Raw genomic sequence first — 23,303 nt, 5'->3', positions numbered from 1 at the left:
AAATAGGAATAAATGAAATCAGCATGTTGTATAAAAAGAACTCTTCAGAGCCTCACATTCATCCAGTATTTTGTAATGTGGCATTTTAGTATGTGCATTCATTTGCAGAATGAATACCTGAAAGCTACAATTTCTTATAGAACTATGTGTAGGTGAAGAAATGCGCATACCTAAATGTATTCAAAGCTAGAGTATGACCGGGCTAGACATACAGACTTTTTTTCTGAGTGCCACACATAGTTTGAAAGCAATTACATACAGCAGAGATTTAACACCTTTTCCTCCCTTGTAATACAGGTTCTGTCTCAGCACTGATCTTACTAACACCATTAACTTACCAAATGTAAGTTTAGCTATTGTTTTCTTTTAATGTGTGTTGCATATTTTCATCTTTACCTCTGCAAGAAGAATACTCATTTTGGTGATTCAAATACTGCTTTATTTGTATCAGGGGTACTTCAGTAACTCTCTAGGCCAACAGAATTGAAGAATAAGTAGGAGAGGCCTGTACAGCACCAGATTAAATGTCACCAATATATACTCTGACCAAAAACTTTTGTGTAACCTGAAAAATTGAGCCCATACAGGGTGTCTAATTCCTCCAAGAATGGAGAGGTTAACCTCTCATCTTGTAACTGAGTAAAAGTAATGATATCTCACTCAGTTCAATAGAGAAAAGACACATTTATTTGGATTCTATCACACAATGCCCAAAACCTACTACAAAATGTAAAATGTAGCAACTGTCAAAAACATTTTCAGAGTGAATGTTAGGATTTTATAAGGTCTGTGATCTCCTTTAATTCCAGAGCTCTTTGAAATTACACTTTTACTTTAAAAGGAAGATCAATTCCAAGAAGTGTTTAATTTGCTATTTTTAAAAAAATTAAGATTTCTGAGCTAAAAAACAGAAAGCTAAATTTTTTCCAACTTTGCAAAGATGCTAGTTTGTTCCTCATTGCCATCTTAGTCAGCCTTTGCTACCTGGAGAAATCGCAGCTGTGAATTCCTTAAATGTTATGCACCTTTGAGATCCTTGCACAACCATAAGGCACAAGTCAAATCAGATGAATGTTTCAGGCATGAGAGTTGCTCCAGTCTTGCAGCCAAATAGCTGCCTGCTGGGGCAGCTCCACTGCCAAAGATCCTCTGTATCTGACCACAGGGAGGGACAGCTTCAGGCCAGCGTGATCTGGCAGGCCAAGCTATGGACTAAGAAGAAAGGACTAAACTCAGCTTGACACTGATTCCTTCCACATCCTGCATGAAACCACAAAAGCAAATCTATGCAAACTCAAGCAGCCACAGCAATTACCTACTGCTCCCATTGACTTGAATTTATGCTCTCAAGGCACTTGAGTTTTACAGGATCTGCTTCAAAGATCACTGTTGGCAGTGGAAAGACTCCCACTGTCGGCCACATTAATATGGACCATGCCATGCATGTCAGCCACAGGTTTAAACATGCAGTGCAGAAAGACCCTGACAGCTTCCCATGACATATATGTCTGCAGCAGTGTCTGCCCTCCTGTGACCATGCACATGGCATTCTCCTCTGTAAGTACAATGTAAAATTGGGAAACACACTGTGCAACATTCCTCTGTCTCCCAGAAACTGGGATAAATAGTGGCAGTGCGTGGGAATTTGACTACAGAACAGTGGTATTTCCTAATTTTCTTTCCCCATCACATCAACATGAACTTAGGGTTCCTTGTCTGTACAGAAATTTACAGGAATTGTCAGAAAGGTTTTTTCAATGAGCTTGGCACTGGCACAATATTTGAATACAGTTAGGACAGAGACACCAGTGGATGGAACTGGTGCTTGGCAGAAAAACCAGGTAGAGCAGTTTGAAAATTCTGAATACAGACATGCTTTGCTGGAGCTCCAAGCTTGGGCTTCTGTTGCTGCTTATTAAATTAACAAATGCAATGACATAAGCAATAAATGAGGTCTAGGATTTGTGTATTTACTTTCCTAAGTAGATTTTTGAAAAATGGCAGAGGTTCATTCACTCAGCAACATCTTAGAATGTGAACTAGGTGCTTTATTTACAAATGTCTACATAGACAATCTAGACACAGACACCATACCCATTATTCTATACTTTTTGCATAATAAACTTCTATGATATGTCCGAGCTTAGGTTGATGACATCATGGAAGAGTATTCATGTCAATAATATTCCTACAATTTGAAGGAGCAAGATTGATTTTGTACAGGCCACACTTGGTACAAAGGAACTTACTGTTTATATTTTATAGGATTTAAAAATAAAGATATAGTGATAATGCGTAAAAAGAGACAATGTAACTTTTTTTAAAAGGTCTTCTAATAATTTCTATACCTGCTATATAAAAAAATATCACATAGAATAATATATCTTTAATATCTCTGGTCCAGAACTCATTGGATCACCAGGCATAGGTACACTACCTTTGAGTACACAATAAGTATACAAAGTTTAGGCAGATCTAAATATATATACTTATATATATATTTATATATCATGCAATCAACTGCTTGTAAACTAGATAGGAAAAGTACTCTCATTCCTTACCTTCCTTGCTATTTAAAGAGAAAGATCTTGTTTATTTTTTATGGCACTGTCAATGATAATTTAAGAGCAGTGCTACATTAAGAACACTGCTTTTAATCTTTATTTTCTACACATTTTTCACCTTATTCAAGTCAATGAGAATTCTGTATGTGAAGAACATCAGAGAGGTATGAGTAAGATGTTATTGTCTAAGCCACAGAAACTCACAAATTAGTTCTGGAAGAAGCGTAGATATGCTAGAATGATGATACTAAAGATTAGTGCCAGCTTTTTTATGGACATAATTATTGCAACAAACAGCTTTTTGCAAATGTAGGCAAATTGGAATGATGGAATCTCAATCATAACATTGCTCTTATTTCTGGTAGTTTCTCAAACAGAAAAGAACAATTTCTATCACCGTGTATGGCACAATCTACATGGTAAAATAATAGAAGTCTGCTAAATCTTATCTCAGTTTTCAAACAGATAGTTGTGGGCACAATATTAGACAAATTGCAGGTAGCTGAGCTACTTAAATACTAAAGCTGGCAATTTTTGTTTACAATTATTTTACCTCCTTGAATATGATCATCACTTAAGCTATAAATCTGAACTGATACATGTGTTTTCATCAACTTTTACAACAGAAAAAGAACATATATTTTCAGTGGTAGTAACAGGCAGAATTAAGGGAATATATTAAGTCCTAAAGTTGTTACACAATTTCTTTGCTATGCAGAAAAAACTTCATTGAACACCCCATTTCAAAATGTGTTTCTTATTAGGCAATTTCATAAAAGAAAAATACTGTATCATTTACTGATACACATTTTGTCCAGATCAGATTAGTTTATCTCTTTCCTTTATCCAGGTTTAAGGACTTTAAAAACACACAGCTACAGCCCTTTTCTTGGTAGGATTTGCTAAACAACTTTTATTTTTGACAGTACTAGCAAAACTAAGCATCAAAACCCAGGATATTAAGCAGTGCATATAATGTTCAAATTAAGAAACCAGTTATTGTCAAAAGCAGTGGTAACAAATGGGGACTTTATGACAAAAGCCTGATCCTGCCGTTGGTGCTCTGTTCTTGTGCACAATGTTTTCAAGGTTTTGAACATAACTGGTGAACACAGGGTCATCCTCTTTAGAACTGTCCTCAAACTCAGATAACGTAAGGAAAGTGTGTATGTTTCTGTGAATGCTTACCTCTGCTTTTGCTCAAGAAAGCACTTGCTGATTAAACCAGAAAGAACTTGCCTGTGTTAGAAGAAATCTCCAGTTTAGCAGAATCATTTTCATATCACCTGTCCCTTAAGTAATGTAAACAGCAACGTGCACACACAGCAGAAGGCACCGACAGGCTCTGCTCTGGGATGCCACATGCACGTGTAGTCATCAATGTGCAAGGAGATGAAAAGCACGAGAGAACAGCCTTGAGAAGGCCAGGGGGAGAGTGGCTCTGTATACTTTTTGTGAAGAAACTGAGAAAACCTGGCTGGGTTAGTCCTACAGAACAAATGCTGAGAGAGGATATGATTGAATGCTGAGAGAGGATATGATTGCAGTCTATTAATACATCCTGAGATAAACACCAGGGAGGGAAAAGAGCTATTTCAGTGGAGGACAATGTTGGCAGGAGAACAAATGACTATAAAGTGACTGTGAGTTACACTCCATCCTAGAAACTGGAAGATTTCTACTTAGGAGAGGACTGAGGTTCTGGAGCAGATTCCCACACCAGCAGTAGCAAAGGTAAAATACTGAAATGCTTCCCAAGTAAAACCTGAACAGTTTTCAAAAGGGGCTGTATGATACGGCCGCCTGTAACCATAAACTGCATGTGATGAGCGAGCAGATGTTTCCCTGTCCTCTGTTCCTTTACTCATTCCTCCCAAACTCACAGCATAGTCACTGAGTATGCCAGTAGGAAGTCTTTCCACTTCCTGGTTCACAGAGAAATTGAAGACTTTACAAATGAAATCTGAAAAAAATTACACACTATGTGGAATTTAAGAGAATTAATGCTCCTATACAATCCTTAATTGTTCGTATCTCCTGGATTTATGTATGTCTTCAATTTTCACAAACATGTTTAATCCCTAGTGCCTCAAAGCATAAAAATACCTATGAAATAAATAATGCATTACTGCTCCAACACTGACACATTCACTTGGGACCATCTGTGTGAGCTGTAGCTCGCACATACTGATTTTCAAGAGACCTGTTGATTTCATTTTGTTTCTCACACAGCATGGCAAAGCACAGTCCAGCAGTTTCTCACTCTGCCACATATTTATGTAGTAGCTGGAGTTTCAATCCTCTTAAGTAATGTATGCTATTACATGGTTCTATCTTTACATTATTCTGTAACATGCTAAATTAAGTAGATTAAACACTGAAGTGTATAAACCAGAGTACTTTTGATCTCCTAGTAAAGAAAATTTCATAGTTTCCTAAAGAAAATTCTTACTCAACCTAGATCAAAATAAGAAGCAAAACTATTTTCAAGTGCCACACCCAAGACGGCAAACATACTTTAATTCCATAGCTTTCATTAGAATTAATGAAAAATATATAGTGAAAGTGATAAAGTTCATCTGTGCATAACAGCAAGAGGAATACACTCAAAGCTCATCTGACTTTCATGGTCTCCTTCCTCTGCTGGCAGATGTTTTTCTGCCTGTGTTTTGGTTTATAAATGTCTGACATCCTCAATAGCAAATTAACTGTAGCTAATATTCATGCAGATTAATTCTGCTGAAAGTCAAACAATAAGAGGCTAGGAGGTTAAAGTCATAATGAAGTGGATGCTGGTAATGTCCAGATCTGTGTTTTTAGAGTATTGGCAGCATTTTAGTTTTCTTGGGACTTTACATAGGATGTTGTTGAAATTGTGAAAGATTAAGCCAGCAACACAACTGCATCCACCTGAAACAAGAAAATTAAGAAACCTGGTACACTGTGCTTGGGAGCCTCAGGGAAAAAAAACCAAAACTGTATATTGGCAAGTGCTTTTAGTACACACTGATTTTTTTTTTTTTTTTTTTATTTTTTTAAGGAAATAAATATTGCCAGCTTTGCCACTACAGAAAAGTTCTAGGAGTCAAAGACCATCACATTTTGTGAAGTACAGCAAACCTCTTCTGTAGGACAAAAAAGGCTTTGCACCCAAAATATCTGGAGCCTGTGTTACTGCAACACTGATTCAAAGTTCTCTTCAAATGTAACGTCTTCTCCTTTAGCATATGTAACTTGTTGTATTAAGTGCCATTGCCAAACTGACTACACAGAGTGCTGCCCGATAGAAAATTACAAAGTATACATTTTTCAAGTTACCAGAATCTATTTAGCCAAGTGCCTAGATGAATGTCTTCTGTAATACTTACAAGGCAAATGAAATAGTGTACTTTGTCCATCGGCATTGTGATAAAGAATAGGTTAAAAGAACGCATGGCTAGTGTGGCACTTTGTCAAGATACCTCCTTTTGAAGTATTACAGTCAAATTCTGTGTCGCCAAACCAAGGACTGAAGAAAATCTTGATGTGTATTTTTTCAGAATATTATACTTTACTTACCTGGGGGCAGTCTTTGATGTAGTGTCCCTTGTTAAAGCAGAGGTGGCACAGGTAGTTAGGAGGTGGCCTCTTGCTGGGTTTTCTGGCCTCTGAAGAAAGGGACAGGTCAGAGAAATGCTCAGTGAGGGAGCTTAACCCATCCACAATGTTATTAAGAGAGCCATAAGGTGATGCACTCTTGTAGAGACTGCTGCTCAGAGCCTGCAAAAGAAAACAAATAAGTCAGATGCAACACAGTACTGTATTAAGAACTGTTCTGAGGGAGATTTGAATAGGGGATAAATAAAAATAGCAGGAAAAACAAAGTGGTTCTTTTTTTCTTAGGAACACAGCTACACATTTGAGGGAAGCAATATACAGGCTATTAGTAAAGAGGTTTCACAATGGCAGTGCAATGGAGCTGGTCACCCCACTGTTGAGGAAACTACTGAGCTTGCCATGGTTCTTTTAGCCCAACCTTTCTGCTAAGCCATGATTGCTTTCTTGTGTTTGACCATAATGCATTCATAGTACAGTTAGATTATGCAGGCAAAAAGCTGAAAGAACAACTCACAAAACAGAACCCTTTTGTGTTCAAAACCACTTACACAAAGAATACTGAAGTCAGGGAAAGAACACCAAGAAAAATGCAAAGTAACTTCCAATTTCCAATCTGGCTAATCAGACAGTCAACACAGAGTCCCATGTTCAAAAAATAACAAGAAGCATTGAGAACAACATCTGGTTTGGATTTTCTAATGGAGAACCTGCTGTGATTTAAACATTTCCTGATAAACAGTAAATAGCTAGGTTTTGTACTTCACCTCAATAGGATCTTCACTCTCAATCTGTAAATCAAAATCAGTAGATCCTAATTTGCTATTCAGTAGTTTTAGAACAGCAGGAAACCCATCAACACCTAAATAGGTGTTCTCCCTAATGGAGATAACAAGGATTAATTCACTTCAACCGCTTAAGGTCCAATAGAAACTGCATAGTGGAGTTCAAAAGGAAAATTAAAACACTTAAAAATTAACATAATAATGAATAACTGTAGAAATAGGACCACCTACTGAGTGTCCTTTCCATCCTCAGATGATGGGACACATTTCATATGGTGTTTCCACCTTAGGTCTTTAATGCTATGCTCATGTAATTCTCCTGCCATCAGAGAATTACTGCTGGCTCATGGGAAGGTGAGGTAAGAAGAAGTCCAATCTGTGACTCTGTGCTTTAATTCTACTGAATTCAAATATTTCAATGGAGTCTTTATATGTGCTTTCATATGTTTATTCATGTTATATATATTTTGAAGACATGCACTGATATTGATTTAGAGTTTGTGAAATTAATCTGAAATTGAAATTAATTAATTTCTGAGATCTCAAACATTCAGGGTGCCTGCATAATGAGTGCTTTTTGGGTCACAGCTGCATATGAAAAAAATCATATTAAAGCTCTGTCACAAATACCTGGGTGAGCCCCAACTATCCCTGAATTCCATCCCTCCACAGATGGTGTACACTATACAGAAAAATTCAGCCTAATAATCTGCTTCACCCACTTGCACTGTAGTCAAACATAACATGCTGAACTCCACTGACCCCTCTTCCAAAGCTGAAGCTGGTGCACAGCAGCAGGATCAATTCAAGAGGTCCCAGAGTGGAATCTGATCTCACATGGGACTTCACATATGCCCTGGAACTAAAACATCCTGTGTAGCATAGTTCTGTGCTGTGCAAGATGACGTGGCTGAGAGGAAAATCAGCCACTTTGTTTCAGGGGTTAAAGCCACAGATTTTAAAAAGAAAAGGTATTTTAAAAATTAATAAAAATATTTTAGCTGCTTTAGCCATCAAGCAACCAAAGATACCTCCTATGGTCACTGGAATTTACTTCTAAGATTTATTGGATGCTATTAGAATGAGAAATTCTTGGCATCAAATTTTGAAAAGGAAAAGGAAGTGCTGTGGATGCCAAAATAGTATTAATTAAGGGTCTTCAAGAAGTTCTTGTCTCCCTAGGAGCCACTTTCTCTTATATACTCTTGGAAAAATATAAAATCTTTCTTTTTAAGAGATCCTCTTGTCAAGAGATTCTTAAAGTACTTCACCTGCATTGCACCCATTAGTAACTTTTCAAATTCTTTATTATCTGATTTTATAGAAGTGTGAAAGTATGGGCACAGAATGTGTGAAGTTGCAAATTCTTTACCTATTGCCAAAATCTGGATTATCTTCTGGGGATGCAGAATAACTCCTGCCCATCAGAAGGTTGTTATTTTTTCCTCCGGGGCCAACTCAGTAACAAACCAAAACCTATCTATCTGCTGCCTACCATGGCTTTGAATTGGACATATGGCATGCAGTGATGAGTGTTTTCTTTGCTACACATCCTTTACACTGAGCTATTGCCCTCAATAAAAGGGAGCAATTTGGAACCACAGCTGGGTATTATGTAACTCACTCGTCCACCAACCCTTCCTGGCATGTTTCAGGTCAATACTGAAAAACAAGGTGCCTCTCTCTGGCAGCAAACCTTCACAAAGTTTTGCTTCAACCGTGGCAGCCAGAGGCTGTGCCAAGGCTGGGATCCCATAGGAATATGGGCTGCACTGGCACTAAATCATCCCCTTAGCAGCCACCAGTGGTTCTGTGGCCAAAGAGTGGCACACTGCTCTAGAAGTGGCCACCTGGTTCAGCTGGCAGGGCACTCGTGCAATGAATGCCACAGCTGGACACGGCAAAACATTCAGTCCACACACGGCACTGTGAAACACTGCCCTATAATCATCTTGAGGCACAGTGTTAAAAAAGGAAGAAACAAATATAACATCCCAGAACATGACAGTAAAGGAGAAGATGGACATTGCTGATGACACTGGTACTTTAAAGAACAATGCATTCATTTGGAAAATGCCTAGACAACCCCAAGATGCTGCCCATCCCTCTGGGTATAGCCAGGCGAACCAACTCAGCAGTTCCTGCCCATCTAACCTGGAAAGTGGCCTTGAATCTGTTTGGCTCCAGGTCGATGTGAAAAACACATCACTCTGGCACTTGAAAGTTGCTATAAAGAGCACCAGCACAAATGGTGCTACATCCCGTTTCTAGCTCTAGTTCTTCAGAAAGAGATGAGGAAATAAACCATTCCACAAAGCCAAGTTATATAATAAGGGTGGTAATGGGAAAGCTCCTCCTGGCCCCTGGAATTAAATAGTGAAAGCTTAGGACTTGTAACAAATGTGATGAAATGGTGATTGACTCCATTTTGTCATTGTAAAAGACAAGGGGTGAATGAATATTGCTGAGATACATAAAACAGTTTTGGTTTGGTTTCTTTTCTTTCTTTCTGGGGCACTCAATTGAGCAGAACAGCAATTCAGCCCTTACTAAGTATTTGCACTGCTACAAAGAAGGTTTTTAAGAAGGGTTTTGAATAAAAATTTTGAATTAGCTTCACATCAAAAGGGGATGTCGGGGGGGGGGGGGAGAGGGGGGGGGTGTGGTGGTGATTAGAGTGCCAGGGAGAGTGCTGATGGCCCCAGACATAAAACAGAGATGAAGAAACAAATGCATTCTGACTCACTCTGGTCTCAAGTGTATTAGTAGTCATCTGGGAGGTGGCAGGGAGATTGCTCCTCTCATGATTTCCAGCAAAAGCAATGACTTGCTCTGTGTTCACATTGCAACACTAGCAAAGCCAACCTATTTTTTTAAATGGTAGACAACAGTACCTCTCAAACAGTCTCATTTTGAGCTTGAACAGGCGAGACAGGATTTGGCAGTGAAAGGGTTAATGCTCTGAAGGTGCCTGAAAGACCACACTGCATGTCCTAATTACAAGGCTCATCAGCCCAGCTGCAATGAATTCAGGATTTCCTTATCTTGCCATACTGGGGGGATGGGGATCCTGGTGGTAAAACTCAGAAACTGCCTTGGTGGGAGGTTTGAGCTGATAATGTAAGTTTGTCTATTTGTTTGTTTCTTCCTTCCTATGAAATTTGTTGATTTAATTGAGTATGAGCCAAACTGAAAATCTTGTATTGTGTTTTCCAAAAGTAACCTCACTGCTGGGTAGATTTTTAAACTGTACCTATTGGTGGTGTTCAGAGGCAAAGTTCCCTTTGTTATTTGTTTGCTCAGTGTTTCCAGTTAAAGGGTACATAATCTGTAAGGTTGCAGTGTGGTCCTTTGTGAAAGCCAGCTATTGTCTTCTATAGCTTCCTCACTCTGATTTCCAGTTGGGTAACAGACGTGAGTGACTCAAGAATTCCAGTACCTAATTCACCTCACAGATATGGCTAGTTACATGATTGGCTAATGCTCTTGATTCCCTTGGCTGGGTCTCTGCCTTTCAGAAACATCCTCTGGGATTGATGTGCCAAGAGGTAGAAAAGGAAACCCTGAAACCCTGGCTTTATCTCTTCAGTTTCTTTTTTAGCAATGGTATAATGTTGAGAGGAAAGACAACTGTTGTGAATATGCAATGAATATTAAAAGATAAATAAGAGACAAGTCTTATTTTCCAAATTTCCCATTGGTATGTATAGCTACTGTTTTACTTATAAAGGTTTGTTTTTTAAAGGGACTAGAAAGCACAGAGAACACAAGAGTATCTCAATTATGACATTTATGTCTGAGAATCTACCATACCAGCTGGTATTAATAAGCACTAGCAACTTGTTCATGTGGGAATGGTATCTTCTTATTAGGCATGGACTGGAAAACTAGAGGTATATCTGGAAAAACCAGTTTCTGCCCCAAGTTCAGTTTGTGGTTGCTGGACCTTTAAGGCAGTGATCAAGATTAACATATCCACCATTACATAAAGCTAGAATTACTTCTGCTGGTTGATGGGTGCTGTATCTGGCCAGTGCATCTGTCTGATGCTCTAGAAGTTAGTATGATTTGTGCTTATGGTTCTCTCCACAACTGTAGTAACTGCACACACTGAAGTTAGGTCCTGCAGCACTTCAATGGTCCTACAATCTAGTCCAATCATCAACCCTTCCACAACATGAAATAGTCTATAATTGAAAAGCAAAGAGCAAAGAATTTTTGATTACTTATTTTTCCTGCTGACCTAATAAAGCTAACACAAATAAAGCAGTCTTAATGGACAAAGTTTAAGTCAGCAGATGCCATGACTGTTTGTAGGAAAAGAGAGTTGGATTGCCCTGTCATCAGTATGGAAAAAGTAAGGTTTTCATACACTGTAAATTGTAAGTATTTTCCAGCCTGTATGGCAGTAACCAGACTAGCCATGCTAATCATTAGCCCTGCACCAAAATATCAAAAGGTGCTAAAGTTATCAGCTTGGATTTTCACAAAGATAAGAACTGAGTGGTCCCTGTGCTGTGTCATGGATAAAACAGTAGGATAGACAAGTCACTGCCCTCACTGCTACTTTCATGTTGGAGGAGAGGGAAGTCTGAGCTACCCAAACAGTAATTCAGTGGCTTGTATGTGTGATATACAAAACTTAACCCCAGGGCCTATAGCTGTTTTCCTTTCTAGTGTCCTAAGGCTTGCTTTTGATGTGGGCTTTAACCACAGGGCCGTGCAATAGGTGTGAAAGCACAAGAGTTGCACCAGAAGACAGCCATGTTTGGAGAAGAGCACCTCAAATATTTGACTTCTCTGTGCTTCAGCTCTTCATAAGTGGTTAAAACAATTCCCTGTTTTTGTCCCCAAAGAAAACATCCAATGCAGAATCACAGAATAGAATAATAGAATTGTTTAGATTGGAAAAGACCTTTAAGATCATCATCAATGTTTATGGCCAACCCCAAAGCCTTCTGAAAACAGAGGGATTAAATAAAAATACTGTAATAAATTTAGTTGTATTAATTTGAGCCAGAAGAAATAGAGACATTTAATTACCAAGGCTGAACTGGAAAACCTCAAAAACTGCTCCTGTATGGCTTGTGTCTACTTTAGCTCCTCTGATAAATTGGATACTTTTACAAAAAAACAGCTTAAGAGTTTGTTCAGTAACATTTTATCACTGGAAAACTAAAAACCAAGCTCATCACTCAGTAAAGAAAATGTTTGCCTGGAGCAAGAAAAAAAAGACTCAGGTTTCTGTTTTTTTCTGCAGTCAACTTTTAAGTCAGCTGTCAAAAAAATCTGGTCTTTGACCTGACTTTTAGTAACATCTGAATTACTCAAGTTCTCATATAAAACCACAGATAAATGTAGATTAGCCAAACAAACTTTAATGCATTCCTGGCTAGTTAGACTAGCCAAGTATACCTTAAATCATCTTTCTTCTGCAGGAGGTTTTAGACTAATACATGTTTATGTTAAACTGCTAACACTAATGTCTGCTTCTAAATATTTTCAGATAGATGGCACTAGGCCTTTCCTTCTGCAGAAACAGTATCTTAAGGAGACAGCTATAAATGCAGTGTGACCTGCCAGTGGCTGTGAAGTGAGTCATTGAAGGGCAATGAATCTTCAATCCAGCATATAGATCTCTCTAATCTAGTTATTCCAAATCTGACAGCTCAGCTGGCTGTGGCTTCTCAGGTTGTAATTGCTGAGACTCTGCAGAACAGCAAGTGGGTGTAACACACTCCTCTGAGCATGACTGGCGTGTCCCTTCAATCTCAGCAAGGCTGGAGGGCAACACATGCCACCACCTCGCCTTCCTTTGGCTGGTGGACTTTAACACTTGGATCCAAAGCTTTCAATGAGTTTCTCAGGTCTTAAAAGAATCCTGCTCCCTCTGTACTATACAGTGGTAAAATGCTGACAGTTCAGGAATTGTTCAGTCACATCTCCGGGCTTGCTGGAGCTTTTGGCTTTCTGCTAGTAGTGTGATCCTCCTTATTTCAGCCTCAGAGAAGGGTTTGCTGTGGATATCAACGAGGACACTCATTTTTCACAATGTACAGGGACCTCACAAAAGGCCTTTAAAGACAGATGTGGGAGAGGACCTAGATTTGCTCTGGTCAGAGGCATGCAGTCTTGAAGGAACTTTCTAAATCTTCTACCAAGTTCTGCAGGGTTCCTTTTCATCTGCTGAATGCCCAACTTATGTTCCAGAGAAGCTCTACCACACGAGCACTCTCTTAGGGACAAGGGAGACCATTCACGTTGGGAACTGCTTTAACACATCCCCCAGGAGCTCTGGATTCCTGGGCTGTCCCCTGCCTGCCTGGCCACCAACCTCCCTGAGCTGTGGGGAGAGGCCATGGGGAGCCCCTGCCCAGAAACAAGTCCTTTTGGTCGAGACAGGGGTCTCCAGCGAGGAGAAGGTCATGAAGGCTGGACAGCATGAAGTGAGGGGAGAAACGGATGGACATGTTTTGATCCCTGCACTTTCTGTTAACATCTCTGCTTCCTGCAGGAAATCTTGTCTCAATCTGACCTGCAGTCTGAAAAACAAGAGTCGAGTTTCCTCTCATTTGGTAGGTCTTTTGACACTCCGAACGCAAGAAAAATAACACCCGGAAATAGATATGTGCCTGTTCAAGACACACTTAGGAAAGCATTCACCTCCTGTGCAGCTCTTGCGTGATGAAAGGTTTTGCTAAGAAATGTCCATTTTGGGTTAAACAGAACTCTAAGTCTGAGACAGTTTTGTTTATATCATTTACATCCAGTAATGCCTTCTTGGCACAGAAACTTCTGCGATGGCTGCCAAAGTTTAGAAGAGGCAAAGCTAAGGTCGCTGTCAGAGGTAGAAACAATACATCATCTGCCCAGAGCGGGCCCCTCGCAATGCACCCGGGGCCTCCGCTCCTGCGCTCATGGGAAGACAAAAACTTTTATTAAATTGAATTTAGTGAGGAAAATAAATTATTTCTATTACTAAATGACAGGCTGGAATGTCATTTTGCGACTCCAGCTTTTAGATAATTTTATCTACATTTAAAGTTACTCTCCTAATCAACTGTGATACAGCACAGCTTGAATTGTGATTTCAGCAAGCAAACCTAAAACATCACAATCTGCTTCAGATAAATTATAAAATAACAACTGAGAAATCTGGTTTCAAAGTAGATTTGAGGTTTTTTTCCCTTCCTTTGCTGTGACTATTAAGAGAAATTATTCTATTATTCTACTAATTTCAGTTGCAATGTATGTTAGACAAAGATGGTTATATAAGAACACCTCTGTATTTTAAGGATCACTGATGTTCAAACCCTCTTAAAAACTCTTGCTAGTCCTCTATTTTCAGGGTGCAATGACTGTGCAATAGATCATTTGCTTTCCTTCCAACCACAAGTATCCACAGCCCTAATGACTACTTAGAAAATAGTTGCCTAGCAGACTCCCTTAGTGTGAGGAAATACAGATTGCAACTCCCCTGCAAAGATTACTGAGATACCTGGAGCTCCTAGAAGGAAATCTGTGAGACCAAGCTGATCCCCAAGCTGATGTGTTTGCTTGGTTGGCATTTAGCTAGATGAGCTGTAAATACAGATTTCCAGGTACCCACAATCCTTCTATGTAGGGTATTGCACTTGTGTTCATTGAAAAGGGACACCAAATCCTGACACATGCATGGAGTAGGTGTGGGTGGCCAGTTAATACAGCAGGAATTTATCTTTGCTTTGCATATGAGCTCAAGTCATGGGTCATGAGGGCACCTGCTAATCTTCAAACTAAATTTGCTGAAACACAAAATGTACTTCTTAAGAAACAGGTTTGGAAGACCAGGCAGCGGTTGTCCCAGCAGCAGCAGTTAAAAGAGCTAAGAAAAAGGGTATACATGAGGTTCCTTAAAACTCCTCTTAGTTAAAAGTAATGGATTTGTTACTAGTTGCTTACACCAAAACATAGGACAGAAAGTAAGGGGCTAGGCCTGTGATATGTTAACATTTAAAACCCACCAAAACTTCCCACAGCTATGCTGGCCTGGCTAGACAATGAGGGACAGGGAGAAAGGACTGGTAACCCTGCATTTATTCTGCTTTCCTCAAGTGAATCTGTCTATAATTTCAGATTCCACTTTTAGCAGATCACAAATCATTTGCTATGGTTCTGAGAATAAGAACCAACCTGCAAGAAAAACTAAGTGATCCAAGCTTTTACACTTAGGAAATACTTTCTGTCTGAATTATGTCAGTAAGATTTGAATGCTTTGTAAAAGTTAATTAATTGCTTTGATCTATTGTAATTACTCTGGAATCCACACAAAACCTAAGTAAACCATGAGAAAAAGACTTATATTCTCTCCATTTAATTTAGTAATTTTATTGTGGCTTTCTAAAAGAGGAAGAACAATTCCAGAGGGTAGCAAAATAGGCATCAGGCCATTGCCAATTTTTCTGGAGAAGACAAAATGGGGAGAGGTATGGGTTGGTATGGGTATTAATTGTGACATTTCATTAATCTGTTCAGAAAATGCAAGGTTATACCCAGTACTACTTTTTAGGTAGCATTTTTATGTATGCATCTAATTTGGGTAAGAGGATACAGTCGCTTTTGTTTCTATGCAAATAGATACTATCATAATTGCATGATCTGTGCCTGCACCTTTTGGCAACTGAATAGATACTATCATAATTGCATGATCTGTGCCTGCACCTTTTGGCAACTGCACTGTGTCATTATTTTTCATGCTTCTTAAAGCAGCATGGAAAAGATTCTCTGCTCTTAGATTTAAATTTCACTTAAATTGTGTTTCAAAGTCCTTTTATGGTGCACTTAAACTCTGAGCTAGAAAACTTTCCTTGGCATTAATCCTCACTTAGCATCTGTCAGTAAAATGCAATCTTTTCTTCTAGCTGTCCATTACCAAACTAAGAGGACCATCTCTACAAGTTATCTATCTTGTACAAGTAGACAAAATCCCCCGAACATAACCAAAAATGCCTGGGTCGGGGGGAAGAGTGGGATTGGCTTTGGGATAAAAGCAGTTTACTACACAATCTTGGTTATCTAATTCATTCCCTACACTTCATGAATTAATACATTGGTTCAAGTCAGACTCGGTTGTCTGATCATTTGTGCAGTTCACTGGAGAAGGATCTTCCTTTTCTCTTCTGAATAACTGAGTCTGTGTCTGCAGAGCAAAAGAGGAGTGGATGAAAAATCATTACCCAACACACAGTTACATCACCCCTTTGTTTGGGTGCTTTGGCATGGAAGACACTGTAAACACATAAAATAACTGTAAATGAAAGCTCTGTGTATAAAATATAACTGTAACAAGAATTCTACATCCTTTTGCCTCCAATTATAGGTTGGTGTGTTTTTCTTTTCTATATACTGCCTGACAGGTTTTTTCCAAGATGTGAATGTATTTCTGAGGCAGAAAAAGCATGCCAGTGCTTCTCTCAATGAGGAGTTTGCATAGATACAAAATCCTGAGCAATTTAAAAGAATTGACAATGATTTTCAGCCAATCAGGAATAATAAATATAACTGGTCTCTCTTCTGTTTCTTGATTTTATTTTTCTTTTCAAGCTATCAAAAAGAAATCAATAGTAAAGCAGAAAGTGCATATTCCTCTTCTTGAAGACTTGATTTACTTTCAGCAATTAATATTTTAGTTCTTGCCAGCTTTCCAAGCATGGTTCTGATTGTGATGTGAAAGCAAGTATCTGCAGATTACTATGGTGGGTAATACTTTCTCTGTAAATAAACTAAAGCCCAGGTGTAAGTCATGTTTGAATTAAAGTTGGAGGTAGGGCAGGTGTGTTGCAGAGCTACAGCAGCATTTCCTGGGGGCAGGGGCAGTTTGTGGGTAAGGATGCAACACAAAAGGCTCTGGATGTTGGAGTAAATTCAACACATTTTCTTCTAACTTCTAGGAATTTTCTGCTGTTCTTAGGTAAGGAAACCAGAGTAAAAGCAACGTAATTGTATTTAGAACACTTTCTTTGGTGAACCAAATTTGGTTCTTGTGTGTTTCTTCCTGCAATCAGAATTAGGTAATTCATCCTAAGTGTTAAGAGTAAGGAGAGTATCTGCTACATGCAGTACTACATACAGCCCACTTACAAAAACACACACAAACAAAACACTTAATCCTAAAGCCATACCAAGGTGATACAAACAGTGTAAATTGGATAATAATTTGAATTTCACACTTTTTATACAAGATATAGGTCTTATTTTCTGACTCCACTTCCTATAGTACATTCACATGTGGGGTTTTTATTTCCCTGGTAAAAGTGGGTGCTTTCCGAAGGCTACAGAAGTAGCAACGAAGCAAAGCAGGAGGCCATGGCTACAGAGATAAGAACAGATAAGAACCCCTAAATTTTTGGATTTTAAAGCATATGTCCAATTGGAATTAGGAACTGAATAGTTATTAGCTCAAATACATGTAATAGGATCTAAGATTTTGAGACCAGTGTACAGTGGGCTGTGAGAGCTGCACTTTGCGTGCTGAGGCAGCGTCCTGAAAAGGGCTCTGGAGCTGGCTGTGCTGAGAGAATAGAGGCTGGTCTTGCCAAGATCTCCAAATGCATGTTGTCCTCTGAGATTCAGCTCTCTGGATTCTCTTATGAGGTCTGATGTGAGAATTGACATTCAACTTCCTGAAAAGCATTTTGGAATTACTTGTCTGGCACTTTAAGTTGCCATAAACTATTGGTAGTGTACAATCATCCTGAGGCAGAGAACACAAGTTCCTGCAACACAGGAATTGTTATCCTAGTGCACTTTCAATAAAATTTGGAGAAGGTTAAGGGCACTCCAATGTTGGTACTGAAAAAAGAATAGTGAGAAAAAATTAAAATTAGGAAATAAATCAAATAATAATCATTATTATTAAAGGACATATTCAGGGACTGTAGACTGCTGCTATATCAGTCTGTAGCTGAGAAAGCAAGAAGTCCTCACTTGAGTGCCTAGCACATTCACCCTGTGGATCAAAAACATGCTGTGTGTTAGAATAACTGATAATGTTACACAAAATTAAACAAATTAGACCTGTTTTGGAACATATGACAATTTCTGCTAACCTGCATCTCTGTTGAGTTTACCTTCAGACCATACTGGTTGTGAGTAGCCTCTTAAAAGGCATTTGCTTTTCTCTTTTAAATCCTTTAATCACGACTGTTCTCAAAAATACTGCATTTAATTCAGGGAACCAAGGCTGATGTGATATAGCAATCCTTGTATTCTTCTGATACCAAGCGAATTGAGTTTTTTCAAATCTTATAATTATCCTCCAAATTACTTTATCTAGGCCAAATAACAGATCTTTCTTCATCAAATATCAGCCTAGTATGTTCACCCCTAATTCTATGAAAGACAGATGGACAACAAGTTTGTCTGATAGAACCACCAATTTCCTTCCCTACATTTTTGTTCTTCCAGTGTTTCATCAGTTTTCATTGTTAACTTATGAATGTCACTATCTTCTTTGGGAAGTTACCTAATCTTTCCCAGTGCTTTAGACTTGCTTGTTTCACAGAGATTGAATGTTATTTTCCACAGCACACTCTGAACTTTTTTTAACTCCACACATTTTTCTTTCCAAGCAAGTGATCCATACTTTACTGAGCAAACTGAACTAGCTGGTGTGCTCTCATTCCCAGTTAGTTCCCCTCTTGCCTATGAGGACTAGATCTGGAAGTCTCCAAGTCAGAAACATGAAAATGGTGATTATTTTCTCATCTAGTATGTGCAGTTATTTGTGCTTAAATAAAATCTGGTTTAGATCCAGAAAGTGTCTGCCATGGAGGTTTCTAGAAGGAATTTTGCTCTTGAAAGACACAGAGTAGAGAAAAAAAATAACTATTATAATAATTTCTAGTTACTGCTTGCTGTCTCTTCTTGGCCAAAGACAGCATTACCTGGTAGGATGCCTCCTGTTGGTATAGAAAAATACCATATGAGTCTCTTGCCCCTGTACTCTAGATTTTTCAATTATAACCCTCAAGGACAAAGCCACAGATACCTGGATGTATCTCAAAGGAGTCAAATTCCGTGTAACCAGCCTCACAACAAAGTGTCAAATACTTGGCTCTGATGGATGGTGTTATAATGAGGGTGGAGCTCAGTTCAGTGGCCAATTTATTGCATCTTAATGGTCTAATGTGCTTTTATTTCATATCTAGGACAACAAATGCTGCCATAAGTTTGGTTTAAAGCAGGTCTGTTTTGCAAAACGAGTCTTGCATACAGAACAAAACACTCATTGTTGCTTTACTGTTTAAACCTTTATTATTGTGGTTTTTTTCTTGGTACAATGGGCTTTTATGCACCAAACAGCTGTGTTCATCATGTTTATTTAGAAGGCATCCATTGTAGTGGAAAAAGTCTGGAGGACAAAAATCTTGAAGTACAAGACTACTCTGTGGGTGCTGGCACTTTTATTTTTTTTCTGTCCTGTTCCTTTGGTCAGTATGCAAGTCACATACACAGGCAGTGCCATGCAGACTTGCAAACCCTGTATAATAGCAACTTTTTACAAATGCTGTCTTTTATTCCAAGTGTTCTTCTCCAGAAATTTTCAATTGCACAGCAACATACAGGACACACAACTATTTTACACCCTATGATCCTATCATTTTTCAATCTGTTGCTATTTTGGACGCTCATTAGGTCACTTTCCAAATATTGTGTACAGCTATGTGTCAATCATTGTCACAGCTCGGCTCCAGGCTAAGCCAACCCAGGACAAAACCGTGAGGGGGGAAAAAAAATGTCAACCAAAGCAGGCACTGTGTAGAAAACAGTCAACAGTTTGACTGTGGAAAGCTATGTGTTGTTCCAAAGATAGCACAAGCCCACTTGCTGCAGAAACAGCACCCAGTACTAATGCTCTCCAAAATAATTGTATGTGGTTGAAATATGTACTGTATACCCAATGGCATTTGCAAATAAACAGATGTTAGAATCTCAAGAATTAAGAGCATGGCATTGTCGGAAACTCTTGGGTGACTCCTGCCAAAAAGCAGCCTAGTTTCCCGTTTCTGGAAAGAACAGAGCATCTAGCATATTGACAGAACTTCTTTTGAGCAACAGTGTCTAGCACCTTCTAAATCCTTGAATGAAAGATGCTGTATAAGCAGGCAATGTTAGCCTGGGAAATTAGAGGGTTCCCTACTTCCTACAGGGTATATCCAACAGTGCATTCCCATGCCATAGGAGATAGCTGTGCTCTTTTCCCTCTTTTCAGGTTACCTTGTAACATAGTTCAGGTGAATGCTGGAAACACAGAAGTGTCTCCATCGAAAATGAATGGTAACAAACTAACATACTTTATCTTTTAAAAATAGTAAAATATATGTATAGAACGAAATGGCTTCTTATTTCCTGAATGGTGAATGTTTTTGGCTTTCTACAGAGCTGGAATTCTCAGTTGCTGCTGCTGTTCATGTGCCTCAGGAAACTATAATGAGGTTAAAAAGAGCAGAATAAAGTTACAGTTTGTGGATGATAGGAATCCACATGGAAGGTGACTTCTGGGATCTGAAAACAGCACAGCTGGGGGGAGGCTGCACGGGGACTGACTGCTTGGAGGTGGGGCAGAGACAGGGGCCTGAGGAAGGCCCGGCATAGCAGGGAAATTATTTTCCAGAAGAAAGGTTAGGGGGGCAAATGGAAAGAACTATGAGCCAAGTGGAAAGGGAGTGTGACAAAAGGATTAGCCCCTTCTTGCACAGAGTATAGTAGAAGCCGAAAATGAACTTAGGGACCTGTCAGGAAGAGAAAACTGTTTCTCAGAGACTGTTTCAAAGGCCTCCTGAATGCAGACTCGATTTACTTGTTTCTTCCCTTTTCTCCCAAAAAATAAAGGACCTGCTGTGAGCAGAATGCATCCCAACTTCAACAAACATGGGCCTGAACAGAGTCCCAGTCTGGAATCCTTGCTGGCTGAACTCCTGGAGTCTTGCTGGTACCTGGCTACCATAAAGCTTGTAATCCAAGCAGGAAGGGGTAAAATCTACAATTTGCCATCATCCGGTAGGTAGCTAATAATTTAAACTGCACTGCCTGCTAATCTTTTTGCAAAATCAGTCTGCTTGTTAGGTCTATATGCTGTTGAACTGCCCATGTCATATCATGCTTAATAAGACTTAATTAGGTTGAATGGGTTTCGAACTACATACTCTCAAAAATAGTACCTATTTTGAGATTGGATGTGCTTTGTTAAATTCTTAAAGAAGAAAGAATTTCTAATTAAAGGAAAAGGGATAACTCGGCTCTCAACTGTTAGCAGCTCTATTACAAGAGCACTTGGGAAATTTGATTTAGTTTTAATTAACTCCATAAGTTTTGTGAGAGAACAGAAGGGTGTACTTTGAGAATACATTTTAAGTTGACATTTAACATAAAAGGTGCTGGAAGGACTTTGAAATATCGTTCTGTGGGAAGTGCCAGAGCAGGTTGGGATGTATAGTCCATCTGACCATATCAAACAAAGCCGCTGTTGAATGCCTCCGGCAAGAGTCCCACAGTAGGGTGCCAAACTGTAGCTGGGTCTTTTCTGGAGAGGCTGGGAGCTGTGGTGTGTGAGGTGCCACCTTGCAGTACCGCCACACATGTGAAACCCCTCCAATGCAGAAGTGCTTGACCTCAACAACTTCCTGTGACAGGGAGTTCCACAGCGAATTGTCTTTGCATATCCCAGTTTTTTAGCTTCCTTCCCTTTGGTTACATTTAGCCTTGTTTTGCATTATGAAACGTGCACAAAACATTTTTGCTGGTTTTATCACGTTCCTGTTTATATTCCTTCCTTTCAAATAGTGCCTGCCTTTGATCTCTCATAAGCCATATATTGTCTTGTATCAAGCTTTTAAAGTAACGTTTTAGGGGGAAAAAAAGAAAAGTGGGGGTGGCGGCGGCGGCAGTGCTGGTATTTTTGCACGTTATGACGGATGTAGCACTTTTCGCGTGTCCTGCCCCCCGTCCCTCCGGCTGCGCACGGGAAATCCGTGTAACCATTGACCAGACTGTCAACACGGGCGCCCCGCGCCGCTGGCGGGCGCGGGAGGCGGCGGCGGCCGCGCCAATGCCGCGGCGGCGCCTGGCCCCGGCCCGCTAGCGGGACGGGCAGCGAGGCAGCGGCGGGCGGGAAGGGGCCGGCCGGGCGGCAGGACGGGGAGCCCGCGCGGGCGGCCGAGCCGCCCCGGCGTGCGCGGCGGGCGCTGCCCCGCTCCGGGCGGGCTCGGGCCCGGGGAAGGGGCAGGAGGCTGCCGCGGCATCATGGCGGTTGTGGCCCGGGGGGGCCGGGGGCTCCGCGCCGGGCGCGGCGGACTCACCTCGCTCCGCTGGAGCTGGAAGAAGCTGTTGAGATAGCTGGAGCTGAGCGAGGAGCCCAGCTCCGGGGTGCTCTTGGTGTAGCCGAGGTCGGGGTGCTGGGACGAGGAGGGCTCGGGTCTGAAGGCATCGAAGGCGCTGGCCTGGTGCGTGTCTTGCAGCGAGAGATAGACCCAGTTGAGGAGCTGGGCGGGCTGGTACACGGGCGCGGCGCTGGTGTCGATGGTTGACAACAAGCTCATCTTTCCCCCCGGCTCCGCCGGCGCGGCTGGCCCCGCGGTGCCGGTCCCCCTCCCCGCGCTCCGGCAGTGCCGCTCCCCCGTCCCTGCCCGCGGCGCTTCCTCCCGGCCGCCCGGAGGCGAGGACGGGCCGGGGGCTCGCTGCGCGCCCCGCGCCGCTCTCGCTCCCTAAGGCCGGCGGCGCCCGCGCAGCCCCAGCGCTCCGCGCAGCACGGGCATCGCTGCCGCCGCCCGCGGGCTCCGCAGGAAACTTTGTGCGCGCTCCGTCCCGCCCGGCCGGTGCCTGCCCCGCTATCTGTCTTTATTCCCACTCCCGCAGGCAGCGGCGGGGAGGGGCTGCCGGCGCTCCGGCGGCGGCGCCGCGCCCCCATAGGCCTCCCGGCCGCCGCGGGGGTGCAGGGGCGTCCCGGCGCCGCTCCGCCCCCGCCCTGCCCGCCCGAGCGCGGCCGGAGCGCCGTGTGCGGCGGCGGTCCCGGGGCTGCTGGCCGCGGGTGTCCGGGACCGCTGGCCACTCGCCCGCCGGGGTCGGGCCGGCTCCCTCGCTCACTCCCCGGCCTCCCTTTTCCTCCTTCCTGAAGATTTTTGGGCTAAACACGCGCAAAGCCCTCCCGAGGGCTCCTCGCTGGGCACTTTTGGGCTTGTTTTTAACTCGACAGCTTTCGCTGGGCTCTTGTCAGCCCGCCCTCTCTTTTTATTCTCGCTTCTGTTTCTTGCTGGTGCTGGGAGTTCATTGCAATCTGAGGATCTTTCTCGTTAAATCTCTGTCAGAGCTCCAGGTTCATGGA

The 23,303-nt window shown here is 41.2% G+C and overlaps 1 protein-coding gene across 1 annotated transcript in view; it reads right to left on the bottom strand.

Annotated features, from left to right (window-relative positions):
• ZCCHC24 (zinc finger CCHC-type containing 24) overlaps window positions 1-22,637 on the bottom strand; it is a 103,434-nt gene extending 80,797 nt beyond the window's left edge. The window contains exons 1-2 of the mRNA XM_021526675.3: window positions 22,282-22,637; window positions 6,123-6,323 (exon numbers count right to left, since the gene is read on the bottom strand). Coding sequence (XP_021382350.1) covers window positions 6,123-6,323; window positions 22,282-22,521 — 441 coding nt within the window. The 5' untranslated portion in view covers window positions 22,522-22,637. The remainder of the gene's footprint in view (window positions 1-6,122; window positions 6,324-22,281) is intronic.
• Between the last annotated feature and the right edge of the window lie 666 nt (window positions 22,638-23,303).

This window comes from Lonchura striata, chromosome 7, assembly GCF_046129695.1.
Source record: "Lonchura striata isolate bLonStr1 chromosome 7, bLonStr1.mat, whole genome shotgun sequence".
In the NCBI taxonomy this organism is placed as follows: Eukaryota; Metazoa; Chordata; class Aves; order Passeriformes; family Estrildidae; genus Lonchura; species Lonchura striata.
Note: the sequence above shows the minus strand (reverse complement) of the source record. Positions and strands in the feature narration are given on the sequence as shown.